This window comes from Lonchura striata, chromosome 27, assembly GCF_050655825.1.
Source record: "Lonchura striata isolate lonStrDom1 chromosome 27, ASM5065582v1, whole genome shotgun sequence".
In the NCBI taxonomy this organism is placed as follows: Eukaryota; Metazoa; Chordata; class Aves; order Passeriformes; family Estrildidae; genus Lonchura; species Lonchura striata.
Genome location: NC_140729.1, coordinates 10,263,777 through 10,285,570, shown reverse-complemented (window position 1 = coordinate 10,285,570; position 21,794 = coordinate 10,263,777). Strand labels below are relative to the sequence as shown.

Genomic DNA, 21,794 nt, shown 5'->3' with positions numbered 1-21,794 from the left:
ACAGGGACAGGGACAGAGGGACAGGGACAGGGACAGGGACAGGGACAGGGACAGGAACAGGAACAGAGAGACAGGGACAGGGACAGGGACAGGGACAGAGGGACAGGGACAGGGACAGAGGGACAGGGACAGGGACAGGAACAGGAACAGAGAGACAGGGACGGGGACAGGGACAGGGACGGGGGACAGGGACGGGGGACAGGGACAGGGACAGGGAGAGGGACAGGGACAAGGGGACAGGGGGACAGGGGGACCGGGACAGGGACAGAGGGACAGGGATGGGGACAGGGACAGGGGGACAGAGAGACAAGGACAGGGACAGGGACAGGGACAGGGACAGGGGGACAGGGACAGGGACAGGGACAGAGGAACAGGGACAGAGGAACAGGGACAGGAACAGAGAGACAGGGATGGGGACAGGGACAGGGACAGGGACAGGGGGACAGGGACAGGGACAGAGGGACAGGGACAGAGAGACACGGACAGGGACAGGGACAGGGGGACAGGGACAGGGACAGGGACAGAGGAACAGGGACAGGGACAGGAACAGAGAGACAGGGATGGGGACAGGGACAGGGACAGGGACAGAGGGACAGGAACAGGGACAGAGGGACAGGGACGGGGGACAGGGACAGGGACAGAGGGACAGGGACAGGGGGACAGGGACAGGGACAGAGGGACAGGGACAGTGGGACAGTGCACAGGGATAGTGAGGCGGGACAATGAGAGTGCACAGGGACAGTGGGACAGTGAGAGACAGGACAAGGACAGCACAGCAGGACAGTGAAACAGGACACAGGGACAGGGAAAGTGCACCAGGATAGGAGCACCAGATAGGGCACGGGGACACTGCACCGGGACAGGCACAGGGACAGGGACAGGGACAGCGAGATGGTGTCACAGGAAAGTGCCCCAGGCCAGAGCCCAGGTGTGGAGCACTGGGACAGCCCTGGGACAGGACTTTGGGACAGTTCTGTGATGCACCAGGGCGGTGCAGGGACACTGTGGCCCCAGGACGGGGACCCTGTGCTAGGGGACAGTGCCACGGGGCAGTGGCAGAGCTCTGTGATGCTGCAGTGGGCACAGGGACATCTTAGGGTGCCACCCGGGCTGGGCAGCAGGACAAGGCTGGCAGGGGACCTCTGGGACACTGGCACAGGGTGGCTGCCCCTGGAGCCCTGGCAGTGCCCAAGGCCAGGCTGGATGGGACTTGGGGTACCCTGGGACAGTGGGAGGTGTCACTGCCATGGCAGGGGTGTCACCGGGTGGGATTTAAGGTCCTTTCCAACCCAATCCATTCTGGGATTCTGTGATAATCGTCCAGGATTCTGGGGCCACGCATGGGGACATTGGGGCCATGCGCTGTGGCACCAGGACAATGCAACGGGGACAGGGACAATGGAGCCAGGCACCAAAGGTGCCAGGGGAGGGAGCAGGAGGCTGGGACACTGCACTGGCAGGGCTGGGTACTGCCCTGGGGATCTGGGACACGGCACCGGGACAGTGCCACCGGGCCACCGGGCAGGAGCAGGGTCCCATTGCAGGGAGGGGACAGCTGGGTCAGGCACAGCAATTGTTAATTATTATCCAATTTTATCCACTGTTCTTTTATTCACTGCATACTCTTAACCACTGTTAATTATTATCCAACAATTAATTATGGTAGAAAGGAAGGGGCAGAATTTGGGGTCTCTGAGCCCCCCAAGTGAAGCCCCTCTGCTCCAAGGGCTTCCTTTGAGGGCAGGGAGCTGTGGGGACATGGGGACATGTGTGACCTGGCAGAACAAGGTGCCCTGGGGAGGTGGGAGGTTCTGGGGTGCTGTGGGGACCATCAGGATCCAGCCTGGCCCAGGGCTGGGTGCTGGGATTGGGATGCAGAGCACCTTTCACCATCCCTGTGCTGGCTTCATCCTTGCCTCACACTCCGTTTTTCCAACCTTAACCCCAAATCCAAGTGGGTCAACAGCCCCCTAACCCTTCTAAATCACATCCACATCGCCTGGGGAAACATTTTCTTTGCCGATTGAAGACAAATAAATAGAACAAAACAAATAATAATAATAAAATGAAATAAAAGCAGTAAACTCTTTTAAAGCTCCGGCCATTTCCGAGCTCTGACTCAGGATTCCTGCTCGGAACAGCCTCGGGCCTCGCTGGCTGCGCCTGGCGGCTCCCGGGCGCTGATTCACGGCACACGTGCTGTGCTATAAGCGGCCGGGAATGCGAGCTGCAGCTTCCCCGGGATCGCTTCCAGCCCCTGCCGGCCGGGAGAAAACAGCAGCGCCGCGGGAGGGGAGGGAGCAGCGGCGCGGGGATTCGCTGTTTTGCAGCCAGAGGCGTTTATCCTGCTCATCCCGGCGGGCCGAGGCATCTGCCGCCGAATTCCCGGGAATGCGCTCCAATGGGAGGAAGAGCACTTGGAGCAGAGCCCGGTTATGCTAGTTGCAAGCGCAGTTTTGGGGTGACTCTGGTGTCCCCCCGTCCCCAGAGTACTCAGGAAGAGCTTTATCCCCCCAAACACAGCCCAGGGACTGCACAGATGTGTTCCCAGCTGTCCAGATGTTGCAGGAGTTGCCCAGGTGTTGAGCCACAGCACTAAAACACCGTCCCAGGCTGCTCAGGTGCTGCCGTGTCTCCCTGCAGGTACAGATGTTGCTGTAGGATCAGCAGAGATTGTCCCAGGAGTTACCCAGATGTTGCCCAGATGTTGCTCAGGACACACAGACATCACCCACGATGCCCAGATGTTGCCATGAGCACCCCAATATTCCCTTAGTATATTCCAACATCCCCCAGGGTGCCCAGATGCTGCCCTCAGTGCCCAGATGTCACCCCAGGATACTCAGGTATCACGGTGCCCAGATGTTGCTCCAGTCTGCCCTCCTCTCACCCCAGGGGCTGGCAGCACCCCTGTGGCCCTGGCACTGGGGAAAGTCACCTCCTCTTCCTGTCCTGTAGCTCCTGGTCCCCACAGCCCAGTCAGGCTGGGATGGGCTCCCTGCTTCCCCGGACACTCTGGGTTTTTTGGAGAAACAGCCACCCACCCTTCCTGCCCCAGCACCCTCAGGGGTTGGGGGAGAATGTCAGCCAGGGCCAGAGGGAACAGCCCCAGGCTGGGCCAGGGAGGCTCAGGGTGGGCACCAGCAGGAATTTCCCCATGGAAAGGGGCTCAGGCCTTGGCAGGGGCTGCCCAGGGAGCTTTGGAGTGCCCATCCCTGGAGGTGCCCGAGGACAATTGGATGGGGCACTCAGGGCTCTGCGCTGGTGACAAGGGGGGGTCAGGCCTGGACTTGGTGATCCTGGGGGCCTTTCCCACCCTAAACCCTTCTGGGGTCTGTGTGTGCGTGGCTGCACACTCACACACACTCACACTCACACTCACACTCACACTCACACTCACACTCACACTCACACTCACACTCACACTCTCACACATTCACATTCACACACACCCACTCTCACTCACACTCACACACTCAATCTCACACTCACACTCACACACGTGTTGCTCCAGTCCTGGCACCTCCCAGCTGCCGCTGCCGCCCCTCCCGGTGTCCCCCGGCGGGGACGGTCACCGGAGCTCACCCGGAGCTCACCCGGAGCTCCCGGCACCGGCCCGCGGCCCCTGCCCGGTGCCACCCAGCCCTGGGCCGGGCCAGGCTGGCACGGCGGGACCGTGACCCCACAGTCACAGGGGGTGCCCCGGGGTCCCTGCCGGTGCCCGGTGCGGTCCGGGGCCGGTGCCCGGTGCAGGCGGACCCGCGGGGGACAGCGGCGTGTCCGGGGTCGGGCCGGCCCATGGGCACAGAGCGAACACCGGGCGCACGTCGGGACCCGCCGGGTCCCGGTGCCGCGGTGCAGAGCGGGCCCCGCGTAGCTCGGCGCCATCCCGAGCGGCCCCGGTCAGCACCGGAGCCCGCTCGCCCCGGGCCGGCACAAACGGTTAACAGCGGCCGGGCTGCGGCGTGGCTCCTCCCGGTCCCTCCCCGCGGCCGGCCCCGGTCACGGCCCGGCCGCCCAGCCCCAGCCCGACCTCCGCCACCGCCCAGCCCGGTTACACCGGCCGGGGGCACCGGGCGTGCCAGGACAAACAGAACCACCGGGAGCACCGGGGGCACCTGCGGCACCCGCAGCACCACGAGCACCGCGGTCCCGGGAGCGCCGGGAGCACCGGGAGCACCGGGAGCACCGGGAGCACCGGGAGCACCGGGAGCACCGGCGGTGCCGGGGTCCCCGTCATGATCTGCGGCAGGAGGGCGCGTCCCGCCGCCGAGCAGCTCCGCGCCCCGGCTGAAGGCGCCGGGGGCTCCCGCCGGCCCGGGAGAGCCCTGAAGAAAATGGGTGAGTCCCGGGGAACCGGGCAGAAACTCCGTCCGGCCGGGCCAGAGGGGCCCGGAGCGTTCTCCGTGCCCGGGGGGTCCCCGGGGCGGGTGGGGACCCTTGTGACGGGAATGGTCCCCAGGGCAGGGTGAGGGCCCCCAGGGCTGGGGTGGGTCCCCAGGGACGGCAGGGTCCCCCTGCTCGGGAGGGTCCCCGAGGTGGAGGGGTCCCCCCAGCAGGGAGGGCTCCCCCGGGACGGGAGGGGTCCCCGGGGCCACCCCAAAATAGCCGTGCGTGCCCCAGCCGATGGGGGACAGCGGGGTCGGGGTTTGGCCACATCACAGGTGACAGGAGCTCCCTTGCTCAGGGCTTTTACTGTCCCCAAGCTCACGTCCCATTCCCTGGGAGCCCGCCCAACACCCTGCCTCAGTTTCCCCAGCAGGGGTGCTGCCCATGGCACAGTGGGCACACGGGGCTCAGCAGTCCAGGCAGGGGCAGTGGGTGCCCGGCAAGGTCAGGGTGGGTCCCTGGGAGCGGCTGGTCCGGAGTGGGAGCGGCAGGAAGGGCACGGCTGCCCTTGTGCCCCCAGCTCTGGACACGGGGCCGTGTGCCTGGAGCTGCTGCAGCTCTGCGTGTCCGTGTGTCCCTGTGGCTGTGTGTCCTTGCACCCGTCTGTCCCTGCACCTCGACATCCACACATCCATGTGTCCATCTGTCCCTACCCCCCGGCTCCTGCATGTACATGCACTCCCTTGGCTGTGTCTGGGAGCACCCACCCGTGTCCACGCATGTCCATGTGTCTGACTGCCCATGCATCCCAGTGCTTGTGCACCCACGTGCCCCATGTCTGCGTGTCCTGGCAGCAGTGCATCCATGCACCTGTGGATCCATGCATCCCTGCATCCATCTGGCAGTGCATCCCCATGTCCACGTGCCCCTGTGGCTCTGTGTGACCGAGCAGCTGTGTCCATGCACCCATATGTGCCTCATCCGTGCATCCATGCATCCATGCATCCATGCATCCACGCACCTGTGCATGCACCTACCTGAATATCCGTGTGTTCCTCTGTCCTTGCATCAGCAGATCCATGCATCCCTGCAGCTCTATATCCATGCATCCACATCCTTGTGTCTGTGTACCACACACCACAGATCTGACATTCCATGTGCCCATCCCTGTGCCCATGGACCTGTATCCATATGCCCATACATCCCTGTGCCCATGGATCTGATATTCCACATGTCCATCCCTGTGCCCACAGATCTGACATTCCATGTGCCCATCCCTGTGCCCATGGACCTGTATCCACGTGTTCCTACATCCCTGCAGCCCCATGCTCGTGCAGCCATGTCCCCATGCCTGCACCCTGGGCAGGATGAGACCATGCAGGAGGTGCTGGTGGCTTCACCCCCGAGGCCACAGTGGCTCAGGATGTCCCCAGAGCCCCCAGCCACCCTTTCCCAGGCCAGGAGTGGAATCTCCATGCAGAGCAGGATGTGGCCACTGGAGATCTTAGGAATGGCTGCCAAAACATTAAAGGGAGGAAATAACCACTCCGTGAACAGATGGAAAAATCCTGGCTGAGGCGTGGGCCCGCGAGTCCCCCGAGTCCAGCCTGTCATTGTTGCAGCCTGAGCTCTGCTGCTGGCACCGTCCTGGCACTCTCCATGCAGGATCTGGGCAGCTTTGCTGGGATTTAGCAGCTGGGCTGTGTCACTGCTGTGCCCTGATCCCCTGAACATCTACACTGTGCTCCAAAGGGGCCCAGGGCAATGGCTTGTCCTGTCTGTCCTCTCCTGCCTGTCCCATCCCATCCCATCCCATCCCATCCCATCCCATCCCATCCCATCCCATCCCATCCCATCCCATCCCATCCCATCCCATCCCATCCCATCCCATCCCGTCTGTCCTGTCCCATTTGTCCCGTGCCATCCGTCAGATACAGATGTGCACCCAGATGTGCACGGATCCCCCCCAGCCCGTTCCCCCCCCAGTACACCCTTGGAGCCCCCAGTGCCCCCGGTAGCCCAGGGCTGTCCCCGCAGGGCTGACGGAGGATGAGGATGTGCAGCGGATGCTGCAGGGGTCCCTGCTGTGGAAGGTGAAGGCCCGGGGGGGCTCCAGGGCGCGGCTGTTCCGCCTGCAGGAGGACGGGGTCACCGTCTGCTTCGAGGGACGCTTCCGGCGCGCCCGCTCCCCCCAGAGCTGTGAGTGCTGCGCTGCCCGTGGGGCTCGGGGACACCGAGACACAGCTGCACTGCCGCGAGCTGCAGGGAGGGCAGGAGCTGGGCAGTGCCCCAGACCCACCCCTGGGCCCCCACCAAGGACCCAGACCCCAACCCAGGACCCCCACCTGGAATCCAGACCCTATCCCAGGATCTGGACCCCCACCCAGGACCCAGATCCATTCCCAGCATCCAGAAGCCCACCTGGATCCTGACCACAGCCCAGTTCCCAGACCCCCACCCAAGACCTGGATCCCCACTCAGACCCCAGACCCCACCTGAGTTCCAGACCCCAACCCAGGACCCAGATCCCCCAGCGAGAGCCAGACCCAATCCTGGGACATGGAATTCCACAATTCTGACCCTACCCAGATGGTAGGGTTTGGATTGTGCCCCAGATGCCCCCTGGGACCCAGATCCCTGCTGGATCCCCACCTGTGACTGGACCCTGATCCCCACCCAGCACCCAGACCCCAATCCTGCATCCCAAGCCCTCACCTGAACTGTGAATCCAGTCCAGAACAAGGACCCCCACCCAATACCTGAACTCCAGCCCCCTTCACGCCGTGGCTCCCAGAGCCTTCCAGCCTTTCCCAGTGCCTCCCAGTACACCCCGTGCGGAGCTGTGAGAGCCCCCCCACCCCTCCCCATCCCACCGGGGTCAGCACAAGGTCCCGTCTCCATCCCGGCCAGACTCTGTCCCCCTCCCCGGCGTCACCCGGCTCTTTCCCCCCTCATCTGGGATGGGTGCCTGGAGCTGGCACCGCTCAGGGATGGCGGCTCCATCCCCTGGCAGCGTCCCCGCAGGGCCGGCGGCCGCGGCTCCCGTCTGGCCGGGGATTAGCGGCTGAGCCCGGCCCTGGGGCGCCCGTGGGCAGCCGGGGCGCCTCGCAGGATGCTGGCGGGTGGGTGCCCCGCCGAGGCAGCCCGTCCACGGTCCCCCACCCGGCGTGTCCCGCAGTCTCGGTGGCGCACATCGAGGGGCTGCGCCAGGGCCGGCAGTCGGAGGGGCTGCGCAAGCACGGAGCCGCCTTCCCCGAGCGCCACTGCTTCAGCCTGGCCCTCAAGGGCCGCCGCAAGAACCTGGACCTGGCCGCCCGCGCCGAGGAGGACGCCCGGCACTGGGTGCAGGGGCTCACCAAGCTGATGGCGCGGCTGCAGGCCATGAGCCAGATGGAGAAGCTCGACCAGTATCCTTTGAGGGCTCTGGGGGCTTGGGGACAGGGTGGGGACGGCTGCGGGTGACGCCGGGAGGTTTCCTTACCCCGCTGCAGCTGGATCCACGGGGTCCTGCAGCGAGCAGACAGGAACAAGGACAACAAGATGTCCTTCCGGGAGGTGAAGAGCATGCTGAGGATGCTCAACATCGACATGGACGATGTCTACGCCTCCAAGCTCTTCAAGGTACCCATCCTGTGCTGCACGGCTGGCCGTGCCCGCTGCCGGCTCCTTCTCTGCCCTCCCCAGCACAGAGAACTGCCAGGCTCCTCACACCAAAGCCACCAGAGGCTGGGTCCCACCAGGAGCACATGGTGGAGAGGGCTGAGGTGGGCTGAGCTGTCCCAGCCGCTGTTCCGTGTGTCCCCAAGGTGGGACAGCTGTTCCTCTGGGCATCCCTTTCCACTTAGGGAAACTGAGGCACGGAGCTCTGCTCTGCTCCATCCCAGAGCAGGGGGGTCAGAGGGTTCTGGCTGGGGGAGCAGAGGGGACAGCGGCTGAGCCCCCCAGGCTGGTCCCACACACACTGCCAGCTCCAGGGACGGGCAGAGCAGGCAGGGAGGGGACAGTCGCCGAGGCCGGGCTGTCCCCGCAGGAGTGCGACCGCTCGGGCAACGAGCGGCTGGAGGGCCGGGAGCTGGAGGAGTTCTGCCGGCGGCTGCTGCGGCGGCCCGAGCTGGAGGAGCTGTTCGGGCGGTACTCGGGCGAGGACCGGGTGCTGTCGGCCGAGGAGCTGCAGGACTTCCTGAGGGATCAGGGCGAGGAGTGCAGCCTGCGCCAGGCCCGCGCCATCATCCGCACCTACGAGCTCAACGAGAAGGGTAGGCTGAGGGTGTGACATCGTGGGGTGGGCACGGGAGCGCGTGGACGTAGGGATGGGGCTCTGATGGTGGCATCATCCCCATCAAACCAAAATGGGGCCCTCCAAGGCTTCTATCAGTGTCCTGATGATTTATTAAAAAAATATGGATATTGATCTAGTACTGATATCCAACTGTGATGGACAAAAACTCTCTAGCAGTTTAAAGTTAGAAAGTGTGTGTTTATTGCGTGTGGGATAGCTCACAAATCCACACCGCAGCTTCCAGGTGATTACAGAGCCCTTTTATCCATAGAAGTATTGAATACTCATAATAGAAATACATATTCATCATTTTGGTACATCTCATTCCCCGCTTCGTATGCTAATCACTCCAAAAGCCATTCAGCATGCGTAGAGTGTCCCTTGAAATGGGTCGGTGTCCCTTTCATGGGGAGGGGTCCCAAAATGAGGAAGTCAATGAAGTCTTCCTCGTTCTGACCTTTCTACCTTTTCAATGCAAATGTGACAAATGAATTCTTGGTAGAACTCCCATTCCTTGTCTTCAATTGGTTTCAGAACAGAGGAGGCCCACAACTGTCTTATGTTCCTAAAAGCAATTTGTCAGTTTGTGTATTCTTCATTATAAACCCAGCTAACTAAACATTGTGCTGACAAGCAATCAATTATTAGTTAACTACTAACTCCTAACTTCATCAAGGCCTACTTATTTATTATTATTATTTTAATTAACTCTAGTAAGGCTTATTTCTAACTAAAATCTTAGCTCCTCTAAAATCTCTAAATTCCTTAAAGTGTACGTTTCACTCATGCCCATTCCCAGTGTTTGCCATCCAAACATGGCCTGGCTGGCACCTGGTGGATGTGACAGGGATGTGAAGGTGGGGATGGGCAGCAGGTGGACTTCCACATCTCATGGGTGGTGTGATGCCAGCTCTGCTATGAATGTGACACTGCCGAGGGACTTCTGTCTTCCTCAGGTCCCACCATGGCAGTCCAGACTGAGCACAGCACTAGGACGGGGAACATCGTGGTGGGGATGAAGGACCTCCATGTCACAGTAGTACCCCTAAGGCAGATGTGGCACTAGGAGGATGGAGGACATCAGATGGGAGATGGGAGAAAAAAGGGACTCCCCTGAGTGCCACAGTGCCAGGTCTGGGGGGACATGGCACTGGGAGGACAGAGGGCATCAGGGTGGGGACAGGGAACCTCCACACTTCATGGGTGTCACCATGCCACATCCAGAGTGAATGTGGCACCAGCAGGATGAGTGACATCAGGGTGGAGATGGGACACTCGAGGGAACTTACACATCCCCTGGGTCCCACAGCGCCAGGTCAGGGGTGAGCATGGCGCTGCTGGGACCTCCAAGTGGGGGAAGTTCTCAGGGTGCCACCCTGCTGGCACCATGCCACCCCAGTGACACCTCTCTGCCACCGCGTCCCGCAGCCAAGCGGCAGGACCTGATGATGCTGGACGGCTTCATGATGTACCTGCTCTCGGCTGCCGGTGACATCCTCAACCAGGAGCACACCGAGGTGCACCAGGACATGAGCCAGCCCCTGAGCCACTACTTCATCTCCTCCTCCCACAACACCTACCTGACCCGCAACCAGATCGGCGGCGCCAGCAGCACCGAGGCCTATGCCAGGTGCGTGTCCCCGGTGCCGCGGAGCCCCAGAGGGTCCCGTGGCCCCAGGGTGGCAGGGACTGAGCTGGTGCCCTGTGGTGGCAGGGCGCTGAGGGCAGGGTGCCGCTGCGTGGAGCTGGACTGCTGGGAGGGCTCGGACGGGGAGCCCGTGGTGTACCACGGCCACACACTCACCTCCAAAATCCTCTTCCGCGACGTCATCGAGAGCATCCGCGACTCCGCCTTCGAGGTGAGAGCGGCTGGCAGCCCCGGGGTGCCCGGTGCCGGTGTGGGGTGCCCGGTGCCAGGTGTGGGGTGCCCGGTGCCAGGTGTGGGGTGCCGGGTGCTGAGGGCTGCCCGTCCCCATGCCCAGAAATCCCCCTACCCCGTCATCCTGTCCCTGGAGAACCACTGCGGGCTGGAGCAGCAGGCCACCATGGCCCGGCACATGAGGGCCATCCTGGGGGACAGGCTGCTGACACAGCCCCTGCAGGGGCAGGACCCCCACCACCTCCCCTCACCAGAGGTAAGGCCACCCGTGTGCCCACCGCAGCGTCCCCAGGTCCCCTCCAAACCCTGAGCTCGAACCTGCCTTCTGTAGCAGCTGAAGGAAAAGATCCTGGTGAAGGGCAAGAAGCTGCCAGAGCTGTGGCAGGAGTCACAGGGTGTCCCCTTCCTTCTGGACCCCGAGGAGGAGGAAGAGGAGGAGGAGGAAGAAGAGGAGGAGAAGGTGAAGGAGAGAAGCCCCCGGCGGGTAAGAGACTTCCCCAGGGATGTGGTTTTGGAGGACCATGGCATCCCTGTGGTCCTGATGGATCAGAGCATCCTGGTGGTGCCAGGGGCCCATGGCATCCTGGCACTGTCCCAGCTGAGCACTGCCAGCTCTGCCACGGCCTCTGCAGCCCTGCTCTCTCCTCTTTCAGTCGCTGCAGTCGCTGCAGGAGATCAAACCTCTGCAGGTGGGTGATGGGCTGGAGCTGGGGGGGCTGTGGGAGCAGTGAGGGGCTGTCACTGCCTGGAAGAGGGGACAGAGCTTGGGGACCCCTCAGCTGTGCCTCCCTCTTCCTGTTGGGCTGGGTGGCCTGTGTCTGGGGTTTCCAACACTTTGATTTCTTGGCACCTCGAGTTCTCCATTGTGTTGGGCTTTCATCACATCCAGAGTGACCTGTTGCGGTCGGCATGACTTTGGGGTCTCTGTCCCCTCAAGTATTCCATCATCTCGGGGTGCCCATCACCTCAGGTTCTCCAGCACTTTGGGGTCTCCCTCATCTTGGGGTCTGTACATCTTGGGCTGTCCATCCTCTGGGGATCTCCATGACTTCCAGTTCTCAACCTGCTTGGGCTCCCCATCAGCCCCTGGTCCATCATTCCATTGCCTCAGGTTCTGCACCACCCTGGGGTCTCCAGGGCATCAGGGTCTCCATGGCCCTGGGGGTCTCAGCACTCTGCACTAGTGGGTGGGGGTCTGCAGACCCCCGGACTGGCAGGTGGCCACCAGGGCCAGGCTGTCCCTGATGCCACGGTGGCTCCCGCAGGCCAAGGACGCGTCGCAGGTGTCCCCAGAGCTGTCGGCACTGGTGGTGTACTGCCAGGCTGTCCCCTTCCCCGGGCTGGCCCAGGCCCTGCGCCACCCCCAGCCCTGCCAGGTGTCCTCCTTCAGCGAGAGGAAGGCACGGAAGCTCATCAAGGAGGCAGGTGAGGGCCACCAGACAGGGACAGGGATGGGGACGGGGTGGCTCCGTACTCCCGAGTCACCGGGATGCAGGATGGGCTGAGTGATGGGCTCTGTCTCTAGGGGGGCCCCAGGAGTGGCCAGGTTCACGCTGGCCTCACCCGGGCTGCTCTGGATGGGTGACACTGGGGGCTGGTGGCAGGACCTGCCTGGGGCCAGAGGCCAGGGTTGGGGTCACACAAACAGGACCAGGGTCTGGGATCAGGATTTAGGATGTGGCATTTGGGTCCAGGGCCTGGGGCTGGGAATAAGGTCTGGGCCAGAGTCCAAGAACTGAGATCTGGGTAAGGGCTGGGGGTCAGGGTCAGAATTTAGGTCAGGGCCTGAGGTTAAGATCTGAGTCAGTGTTCAGGGTCTGGGGTCCAGGCTCAGTGTGTGGGGCCAGAGTCAGTGTCTGGAGTGAAGGATTGGGATCTGGGTCAGGGCATAGGCTTGGGGGTCTTGGTTTGGAGTCTGAGGTCCAGGGATCAGGGTCAAGATCTGGGGTCAGGGTCTGGGTTCCATGGTGAAGATCTGGGGTCAAGGGTCTAAAGTCAAAGTGTGGGGTCAAGATCAGGATCAAGGGTCAGAGGTCGGGGTCAGGGGTCCAAGGTCCAGGTCCAGGTTTGGGGTCTGAACCCCAGGGTCTGGGTTCAAGGTCCCATGCCACCCTGCTGGGCCCCCAGCAGCGCTTGGGGGTGCAGCTGAGCCGTGTCCCCCCGCAGGCCCGGCGCTGGTCCGGTACAACGCCCGCCAGCTCAGCCGCGTGTACCCGCTGGGGCTCAAGATGAACTCCGCCAACTACAACCCCCAGGAGATGTGGAACGCTGGCTGCCAGCTGGGTGAGACCCCCGGGCCCCCCCGACCTGGCAGCCACCCCTGGAGCCGTCACCCCCTGACAGCCCGTCCCGCTGGCCCCGCAGTGGCCCTCAACTTCCAGACGCCGGGCTACGAGATGGACCTGAACGCCGGGCGCTTCCTGGCCAACGGCCGCTGCGGCTACGTCCTGAAGCCCCTCTGCCTGCGCAGCCCCCCCGGCGAGGGGTCCCGGCGCCTGGCTCTGCACATCAGGGTGAGGACACCCCCGAGCTGTCCCCAGGCCTGGCTGGTGCCACCCACCTCCCTCCTGGGTTACACCCGTGGCATTCCAATGCCTGGCCAGGTGCCACCTGCATCTTTTGCCGGGTGACACCAACACTGTCACCAAATACAGCTGGTGTCAGGCATGTCCCTTCTCTGAGATGGCAGCAGCCACCTCCCTCCTCCCCACTCCATCCTCAGTCCCAGCCAAGTGCCACCCACGTCCCTTCTCCTGAGGACCCAGCCACATGTCCCTCATGTTCCTTCTCCTGTGTGGTACCAACCACCTCCCTCCTCTTCACCCCATCCCCACTCCCGGCTGGGTGCCATCTGCTCCCTTCTGGGGACACCACCTTGTCCCCAGCCATGTGCCACCTGTGTCCCTTCCCCTGGATGGCACCAGCCACCTCCCCTCCTCCTCATCCCACCCACACTCCTCCCTGTGCCACTTCTCCTGAGCGACACCAACCCTGTCCCCAAGTCCAGCTGGTGTCAGCCAGAGTGGCATCAGCCACCTCCCTGCTTTCACCGTGTCCCCAGCCCCAGCCAGTGCCACCCACGTCCCTCCTGCTGGGGCCACCGGTCCTTTCCCCACACCCACATCTGCCGGGCCCCTGGTGGTGCCTGTGCCACAGGTGATCACAGCACAGCAGCTGCCCAAGCTCAACAGGGACAAGGGCAGCTCCATCGTGGACCCCTTCGTGCGCGTGGAGATCCACGGGATCCCGGCCGACTGCGCCAAGCAACAAACCCACCACAAGCTCAACAACGGTGAGTGCTGGCACCTGGCACCCCCAGGGACACCCCTGGGCACTATGGGGACACTGCAGGGCACCCCGACCCCGAGGCACATCCCATTACCTATTACCTCTCACAGCCCTATCACTGCCCAAATCCCAGGAATGCCCAAGGACAGCTGGGTCCCCAGGGTCCCTTGGAGCACCCTGATCCCTGCAGACACCCCAGGGAACCCGATCTCCAGGGGTGCTTCAGGACACCCAGGGTCCCTCAGGACACCTGATCCCCAGGAACACCCCAGGGCACCCTGATCCAGGGACACCTTGATGCCAGGGGCACCCTAATAGGGACAGCGCCTGGGGTACCCACAGCCCAGCACTCACTGCCAGTGAACCAGCACCCAGGACACCCCAGCGCCCAGGACACCCCAATACCCAGGACACCCCAATACCCAGGACACCCCAGCACCCAGGACACCCCAGCGCCCAGGACACCCCAGTCCCCTCCACACACCACAGTGTCCCCTCCCCAGCACAGTCAGACCCTCACCAGTGGCAGAGTCCATCATGTTCCAGTTCTCCCAGTGCTGCTCCCTTATGGTCTCCAGTACACCCAGCCCAAGCCCAGTATGATCCCCATTCCCCCAGTGGTACCCCCATTCCCCCAGTATACCCCACCACAGCCCAGTGTTACCCCCATTCTTCCAGTATGGTCCAGCCCAGTTCCAGTATAACCTCTATTCCCCCAGTACATCCCATCAGAGTCCCAGTATGATCCCATCCCTCCAGTGTACTCCATCACAGCCACTGTACAACCCCCATTCTCCCAGTATAGCCCAGTCCAGTACCAGTATGGCCCCTTTTTCCCCAGTATACCCCATCATGGCTCCAGTATGACCCCTATTCCCCCAGTATGGCATCTGTTCCCCCACTACACCCCACTGCAGCCACAGCAGAACCCCTTTTCCCCAGTACACCCCATCATGGCCCCAGCATGACTCCCATTCCCCCAGTATGACTCCCATTCCCCCAGTACACTCCACCACAGCCCCAGTATGACCCCCTTTTCCCCAGTACACCCCATCATGGTTCCAGCATGACCCCCAGGCCCCCAGTATGACCCCCATTTCCCCAGTACATCCCACTGTGGCCCCAGCACCCCCCAGTGCAGCACGGCAGCTCAGCCGGGGCAGGGGCAGTGCCGGGGGTCCCGCGGGTCCCTGGGGGGCGCGGGGTGGCCCCGGTGGCCGCGGTGGCCCCAGCCAGCCCCACCCGGTGCCGCAGGTTTCAACCCGCGCTGGGAGGAGACGCTGCGGTTCCAGGTGCGGGCGCCCGAGCTGGCCCTGGTGCGCTTCGTGGTGGAGGACTACGACAGCACCTCCTGCAACGACTTCGTGGGGCAGTTCACGCTGCCCCTGCCCAGCATGCGCCAAGGTGGGTGCGGGCGCCGCCCCGCTGCCCTCCGGGGACGGGGACAGCCCCTGCCACCCGCTGAGCCCCGTGTGTCCCCAGGGTACCGCCACATCCACCTGCTCTCCAGGGACGGGGCGTCCCTGTCCCCCGCCACGCTCTTCGTGCACGTTCGGTCCAAGAGCCTGTGAGGGTCGCAGGAGGGACAACCGGGGCCCGAGGTGCCCATGGGGGGACGCTGCATCTCCATGTGGGGGACAGCAGGCTCCTCCGCGGGTAGGCACCCTGCGTGGGGACAGCCCGAGGACAGCGCTCGCCTTCTGTGGTGACAGCAGGGCTGGGAGCACCCAGAGGGGCGGTGGGGGCTCCCCTCCCTGCTACCCAGTGCCACCCAGTCTGCTGGTGCCCCACTCCTCTCCTCGAGGGGACAGAGATGTTGTGACAATCAGGATGGGTTGACTGGGCCAATGACAGCCCAGCACAGCCCCACAGGGGTGACATGGGTGACAGCAACCACCAAATCTCATCAGTCTTGGCCACGCTTGATCCCAGCCCCTCTCTTGGGATGCAATGATGGTGCCATCATCACGCTGGAGTCCCTGAGGGGACCCTGCCACCACACACTCCATTGTGCTCAGGTGGGGACACATGGCCAACCTCTGCTCTGGCACCAGTGACAGTCACAGATTTACACCTCGCGATCAAGCCAGTCAAATAAAGGTTTTATTTTAACAGAGCCTGTCCCAGTGTCCCTGTCACCCTCTGGGGCCCGTTGTGGGTGGATCAGGGCTGAGCCCACCCCCAAATCAGCAGTGCCAGGGGGAGCTGCCAGGCACCCATGGAAGCTGGGGGGATTCATTGGAGCAGCCCTCAAACCTGCCATGGGGACAAGGGGGAGGGTCCCAAGGGGTGTTCCCCACCCACACCCAGCCTCCCCTAGCTCAGGACAACAGAGACACAGGAGGGGACACAGAGGTACTTGCATAGGTGACACAGGACCCCGGGCAGGGGGGATGTGATGGGCTCCTGGTCCCCACTGAGGCCCCACAGGTCCAGGCTGGGGCGGGCACAGGCTCTCAGCGTCCGTGCTGCCACGGGGTGTGACAGGGACACGCGAGGACAGGGAGGCGTGAGGGTGCATAGACGGGGTCTTGGCCTTGGTGTGCAGCTTTGGAAACCTTTGGCTGGGCAGGCAGGAGCATCTCAGAGCTCTGGGTTCAGGACGTGGCAGGAGGCTGTCCGGGCACTCCTCGATGGGATGTTGGTTTTCCATGAAAACGTTTCCTTTCTCTCGGATCCCACACGAGGCGACACTGGGGGCTGGCGCTGCAGGCACCGGGGAGGCCGAGGCCCCCGGGGCGATGCCGATGGAGTATCCGGATTTCCATGCTTCCAGAGAAAAGCAGCTGAGCAGAGAGGCTGGAGGGGTGGCAGTGGCAGCGGAGCATCCCCCGGTGCCCGCAGCCCCACGGGGGAGGCTGAGGGGAGGCAGCCCCAGGAGCCCGAGCAGAGCGGGGTGAGCCAGGCTCGCTCCAGAGCGGAACCCCCAGATCTTCGGGCACTGCTGCCCTCGGTTCAGCGTCCAGCAGGAAGGGCTGGAGTCTCCGTGGCTGGGCAGGAGGTGGGACAAGGCATCACTTGCACAAATAGCCCTTGGAAAGGAATCCTGACGTGCTCCGAGCCCGCGGGGAGGGACCCTGTTTAACGGAGGGGGCAAAGAGCCGAGCAGGGGAGAGCCTGAAGCGCCCTCGGGGCGGGCAGGAGGGTTTGGCCAGCAGCCACCACGTTGCCACAGCATCAACCTCAGTTGTCCCCACGGAGAGAAGTCCCAGTCCAGCAGCCCAGTGGCGACCTTCAGCAGCTGAATGTAACTCATGGCAGTTGGGAACAGGAAAGATTTAAAATATATATAATATATACTTTTATTATTCACCCGTTAAATCCATTATATGCCAATCATGATCTAGTGTCAGCAGTTACATTCCCTCGACCATGTCTTTAGGAGGATGCAGTTAAATCAAACGAGGAGGTGCTGACAGCAGCGGGGGCGGCTCCGGTGCCCCTCTCCCGGTGTGGGTCTGGCTTTGGCAGAAAGGATGAGGGCAGCACTTCCACAGACCCGGCTCCTCCACGCTCTGCTGGCAGGGGCTCCCTTACTGCAGCACCAATCCAACCTGGGAGCAATGGAAATTGGGGTCAGCAGCTGGCCTCTGCTCCGCTGCAGCCTTGTCAGGATGCAGCTGGGAGGGTTCGTGCTCTCTGTGTCGGTCTCCCCACTGGTTTTGGGGTATTTGGGAACAGCAAGCCCTGGGTTTGGGGCTGAACGGGCACACGGGCCCTGCCCAGCTCTGATCTGGGGAGGTGACCAATGTCTGGGGTGTGACAAGCCCCACCAGGTTATGAGACAGCCTTGATTCATGAGCCAAGGATGTTCCCCAGCTCATGATGAGTAGAGAGGGATGGAACACCTCTGCTACAAGCTGGGGTTGTTTAGCCTGGAGATGGCTGCAGGGAGGCCTCAGAGCCCCTTCCAGTGCCAAAAGGGCCACCAAGAGGGACTTTGGACAAGGGCCTGGAGTGACAGGACAAGGGGGAATTCCTGCTTCCTGCTGCTAGAGGGCAGGGATAGATGGGAGATTGGGAAGAAATTCCTCCTTGTGAGGCTGGGGCTCTAGCACAGGGTGCCCAGAGCAGCTGTGGTGCCCCTGGATCCCTGGCAGTGCCCAAGGCCACGTTGGATGGGGCTTGGAGCAGCTGGGACAGTGGAAGGTGTCCCTGCCATGGCAGGGGTAGAGCAAGGTACTCTTAAGGTCCCTTCCAACCCAAACAATTTCATGATTCTGTGACATGGGAGAAGCTGCTTCCCAAGAGCCTGGTCCCTGGACATGTTTCTCCGCAGGGAGCTGGCACTGCTGGGCACCCTCCAGGATGTGCTGGTGGCCTGTCATGTACTCTGACCCAGTGGACCCAGAGGCAGCCCCTCCACAGGAAACATTCCCAGCATCAGGCTCTCACCTCCCCCAGCTCTCCTAGCAAAAGAAGGAATTGCTGACACCTCCTGGGAACCTCCTGGGGCTTCCTAGGAGGTTCAGCAGGCAAGTGAGGCTGGTAGGGCACAGGGCTTGTGCCCAGAGAAAGACCTGGCTTCACACCAGGGAACCAAAGCCCTGTGACTGCCGTCAACGCATTAATTAGCTGTTAGGGCATTAATTAGCTATGATGTAGCTGGGCAGATTCTGGCTCTCAAGCACCCTCCTCTGCAAGGTGGCTGTGGACTGGACAGGTGCTGAATCACAGCTCTGGTGTGGAGGGACAGCAGCAACCAGGTGCTGCCTCAGAACGGCCCAGGCAGGCAGATGGGGCTGCAGCACAGCCAGGGGGCAACAGGCTGCTGGCCCTGGGGACAAATGACATCCTGGGACTCCATGGCTCAGCCCCCTACATGTGGTGGCAGAGCTCCTTTGTCACAGGTCCTGCTCCAGCCTATCTGCTCTCTGCAGAGGGGTGGCTGCTCCTTCTACCCCACCAGGACAGACACCCAGGGCTGTGCAGTGACACCCGGGTCCCATGTGGGATCACAGGTGACTGTCACAACCCCCGGTGTCACGTCTGTCACCCTGCAGCCCTCTGCTGTCTCCTCTGTGCTCCGCCACCTCCCTTAGAGGGAAGAAGTTAGTGTGAACCTGCAGTAGTCCAGGAATAAAATTATCTTTGGAAGACGAGTGTGGAGGGGTTTTCCCCAGGGACACGCTCTGCAGGCACGGGAGATGGCAGAGGGATTCACCCATCACCGTGAGTGACGCTGCAAGGACACCAGCTGGGCTGGAGTGCTGACGTGTGGGTGACAGCACACCCCTGTCCCCAGGGCTGTGGGGACAAGGCCCCTCCTCACAGCACTGACCTTCTCTGGTGCCATGCTGGGACACTTCCAATTGTATAGGTAATACTGCAGGTTCCCATCCCCGATCCCAAACTTCAGCTTCTCCAGGAAGGTTTTGTTTTCCATGAGATCCAGTGCATTGAAGACGTCAAATCCTTTCTGCACAGGGGGATATGAAGCCATCAGTTCCTGCTTTTGTGCTGGGGAGTTCCTCCCACCTGTGAGCAGCCTGGCCCCCTTTCCTGCCTGGCTTTGAATCCCAGAAAAAGGCAAGAGCTCAGCGTTGGTGTCCTCATCCTCAATCCAACTACTACAGAACTGTTTGCTGTAGGACATGAGGAACCACCACAAGCTGGAAGGTTCAAGATACCCCAGTATCCCTCTCCTGGGTGGCAGATCCTTTCAGATTTGGAGTTCTATAGCTCCTGGGAACAAGTCCTTCCAACAAACCCAAGGGTTGCCAGCCTGCAGTGAGCTGCCCAGTGAGTTTCCTGGTGAGTTCCTGTGAGCTGCCCAGTGTCCCACAGTGCCAGCCCATCCCTGCATCCCTCACCTGTGGGAAATGGATTTGTAGACAATTCTCAAAGCCTGACAGAAGGCTCCCATAGTAGAACTCACAAGGGGTAATTTCAGATGATTGGCTTTAAGGCATTTACAGCATGGGGTGGCAAAAGCTGATAGACAAGGAACACTCATCGTGAATTGTAATTAGGGAATAGTTGGCTTCTGATTGTGATGGCGTGAATTATAACATCTCACCCTTCACATGAGACAGAAAATGGAGTAAAAGCTTTTAAAACACCTCTCAGTTGCCCCATCTCTGGGTCAGAAAAGGGCTTTGTCCAGCACTCACCGACTTGGCGAGGATGAGCGCGTCGCTCATGAGGTCGATGAGAGGCGTCTTGGTGTGGACGTTGTAGAAGGAATAAGCAGCTTTCAGGCTCTTGTGGGTCGGGTGGTTCATGATGGTGGAGGGCAGGGTGTAAAAGCTCAGGAAGTCTGTCACCTCTCCCGGGGCACTCTGGAAGGCAGAAGCGACATCACCACAGGCCAGGCTGGGACAAAGCCTGGCCAGAGCCTTAGAGGGGCTCTCCCAGTTGCAGGGATGGCTGCGAGGAGACTCGGGGCCCAGGATGGAGGCACCATCCTCCAGCACATTCCCATCCTGGAGGGGCATGGAGCTCCTCCCTCTGACCACTCCCACAGCTCCAGCAGAGGCAAAGGCCCAGGAAAACAGCCCTCCCATCCTGCTCCTGCCCCTCACCTCCACCACGAAGGTGTCGATGATGTTCTCCTGAGGTACAAACCAGTGCTCCACCTCCTCTCTGCTCATCACGGGTGTCAGGTGGAACTGCTTCAGGTACTCAGTCAAGAGCTTGTGCACAGCAGGGATGTCCTTGTGCTCCATGGGCCGCAGGCCGGGAGTCTTTGGAGTCTGCAGAAAGTGGGACAAGTTGTTTCATTGCTTGCACAGAGGTTTTCATCACCCAAGGGCTCTCCAACGAGCAGCACAGAGACACTCTTTGCTTAGATCAGCCCATTTTCAGTCCCCCAGCCCTGCGTGCCCAGCAAAGGATGGATGTGATCGGCTGTGTCACCGACGGCAAAGATCACAGAGAGCACAGCGTGTCCCAAACCTCCAAGTGCCAGGTCAGGTCCCACTGGAAGTGCTCCTACCCACTAACAACACCAACTCTGCTTCCCTCCAGGTTCCTGTTCCCACTCACAGCAGGCACAAGCTGGGAGACATGTCCCAGGCTCCACAAGATGTTATTCCCAGTTGGCCTCAATTACTAATTCAGGGCTGGGATGGCTCAGCAAGCCCAGATCTGCTCTGAGGCTGAGTTTCTGTGCAAAAACCAGTAGCTCCAGCCCAGCAACTGCTATTTGTGTGGCTGTGGGTGGCAGGAGCTGGGAGATGCCCAGCACAAAAGCAGGATTTTCCACCCCAAAGGAGCAGCAAAGGAGCCAACAAGGTCGGGGAAGGTGGTGGCAATTTTAATGCAGTTTGCTTCTTTCTCTTCCATCTCCAGCTGGGGAACTTCCCCAGCAGGACAACTGCAGTGCCAGAACTGATCAGTGTGACTGAAGAATGAGGGACTAACTCGATTCAAGGTCACACCGAGGCTGTGTTTGGACAGATGAAGCCTGTCACATCTGCCTGCTCGTTTTACCAGGACGACAGGCTATGACTCACCAGCAAACAAAAGCTCACAGGGTCCTCTGACTGCAAGAATTTGCCCTTAAAATGCAGGTAGCCAGGCAAAAATACATAAAGATTAAATAAAGCACAACTGCTTGACAGAGTCATTTACTACACGGATCAAACCCTGGGTCTCCAGGCAGAGGACTTGACCTCGACCTCGTCTGTGTCTCTCCCCTTTTCCAGCGAGGAGCCCTGAGCTCTGCCCCTGGCTGGCACCCACCTCGGGCAGCCGGTACAGCTTCGTGGTCCGTTGCATAGTCATGTTCCTGCTCAGGTGGGAAAACTTGACCTCGATGAGCTTCCGAGGGTTCAGGGAGCGGTGCCAGTACCTGCAGAAACACACTGGCAGTGGGAGACTCGCTCTGGGGCAGCGGGGTGGCTGCAGGGACAAGTGAGAACATCAGGCCAGCAGCTCCCCACAGAGAGAAACACGGTTCTGAATGCTTGTGCTGCAAAAGCCTCCTCTCCTGTATTACATGAGCAGCTTTAGCAAAGCTACTGCACTTAATCCTGGAAGGACAGCGTGGGAGGAGAAACCTGGACTGGGATCACT

The 21,794-nt window shown here is 61.5% G+C and overlaps 2 protein-coding genes across 4 annotated transcripts in view; one reads left to right on the top strand and one right to left on the bottom strand.

Moving 5' to 3' along the window:
* Positions 1-4,003: 4,003 nt before the first annotated feature.
* Positions 4,004-15,891, top strand: PLCD3 (phospholipase C delta 3). Of its 3 annotated transcripts, none has more exons than XM_085562071.1 (16): positions 4,004-4,341; positions 6,367-6,528; positions 7,508-7,736; positions 7,821-7,950; positions 8,360-8,585; positions 10,037-10,238; positions 10,323-10,467; positions 10,591-10,743; positions 10,822-10,971; positions 11,141-11,176; positions 11,753-11,912; positions 12,654-12,770; positions 12,852-13,000; positions 13,644-13,779; positions 15,068-15,179; positions 15,258-15,891. In XM_085562071.1, exons 1-16 carry the CDS (start codon positions 4,239-4,241, stop codon positions 15,433-15,435), a joined length of 2,388 nt encoding a protein of 795 aa, XP_085418197.1. In that variant the 5' UTR covers positions 4,004-4,238; the 3' UTR covers positions 15,436-15,891. The 3 variants fall into 3 exon arrangements, with proteins under 3 accessions (XP_085418197.1, XP_085418196.1, XP_077644392.2); XM_085562070.1 differs by having other exon boundaries at positions 4,005-4,341; positions 10,819-10,971; XM_077788266.2 differs by having other exon boundaries at positions 4,008-4,341; positions 10,819-10,971; positions 15,030-15,179.
* NMT1 (N-myristoyltransferase 1) overlaps positions 15,861-21,794 on the bottom strand; it is a 17,745-nt gene continuing 11,811 nt past the window's right edge. Inside the window, exons 8-12 of the mRNA XM_021539894.4 lie at positions 21,462-21,570; positions 20,300-20,470; positions 19,889-20,056; positions 19,057-19,194; positions 15,861-17,329 (exon numbers count right to left, since the gene is read on the bottom strand). Coding sequence (XP_021395569.2) covers positions 17,309-17,329; positions 19,057-19,194; positions 19,889-20,056; positions 20,300-20,470; positions 21,462-21,570 — 607 coding nt within the window. The 3' untranslated portion in view covers positions 15,861-17,308. The remainder of the gene's footprint in view (positions 17,330-19,056; positions 19,195-19,888; positions 20,057-20,299; positions 20,471-21,461; positions 21,571-21,794) is intronic.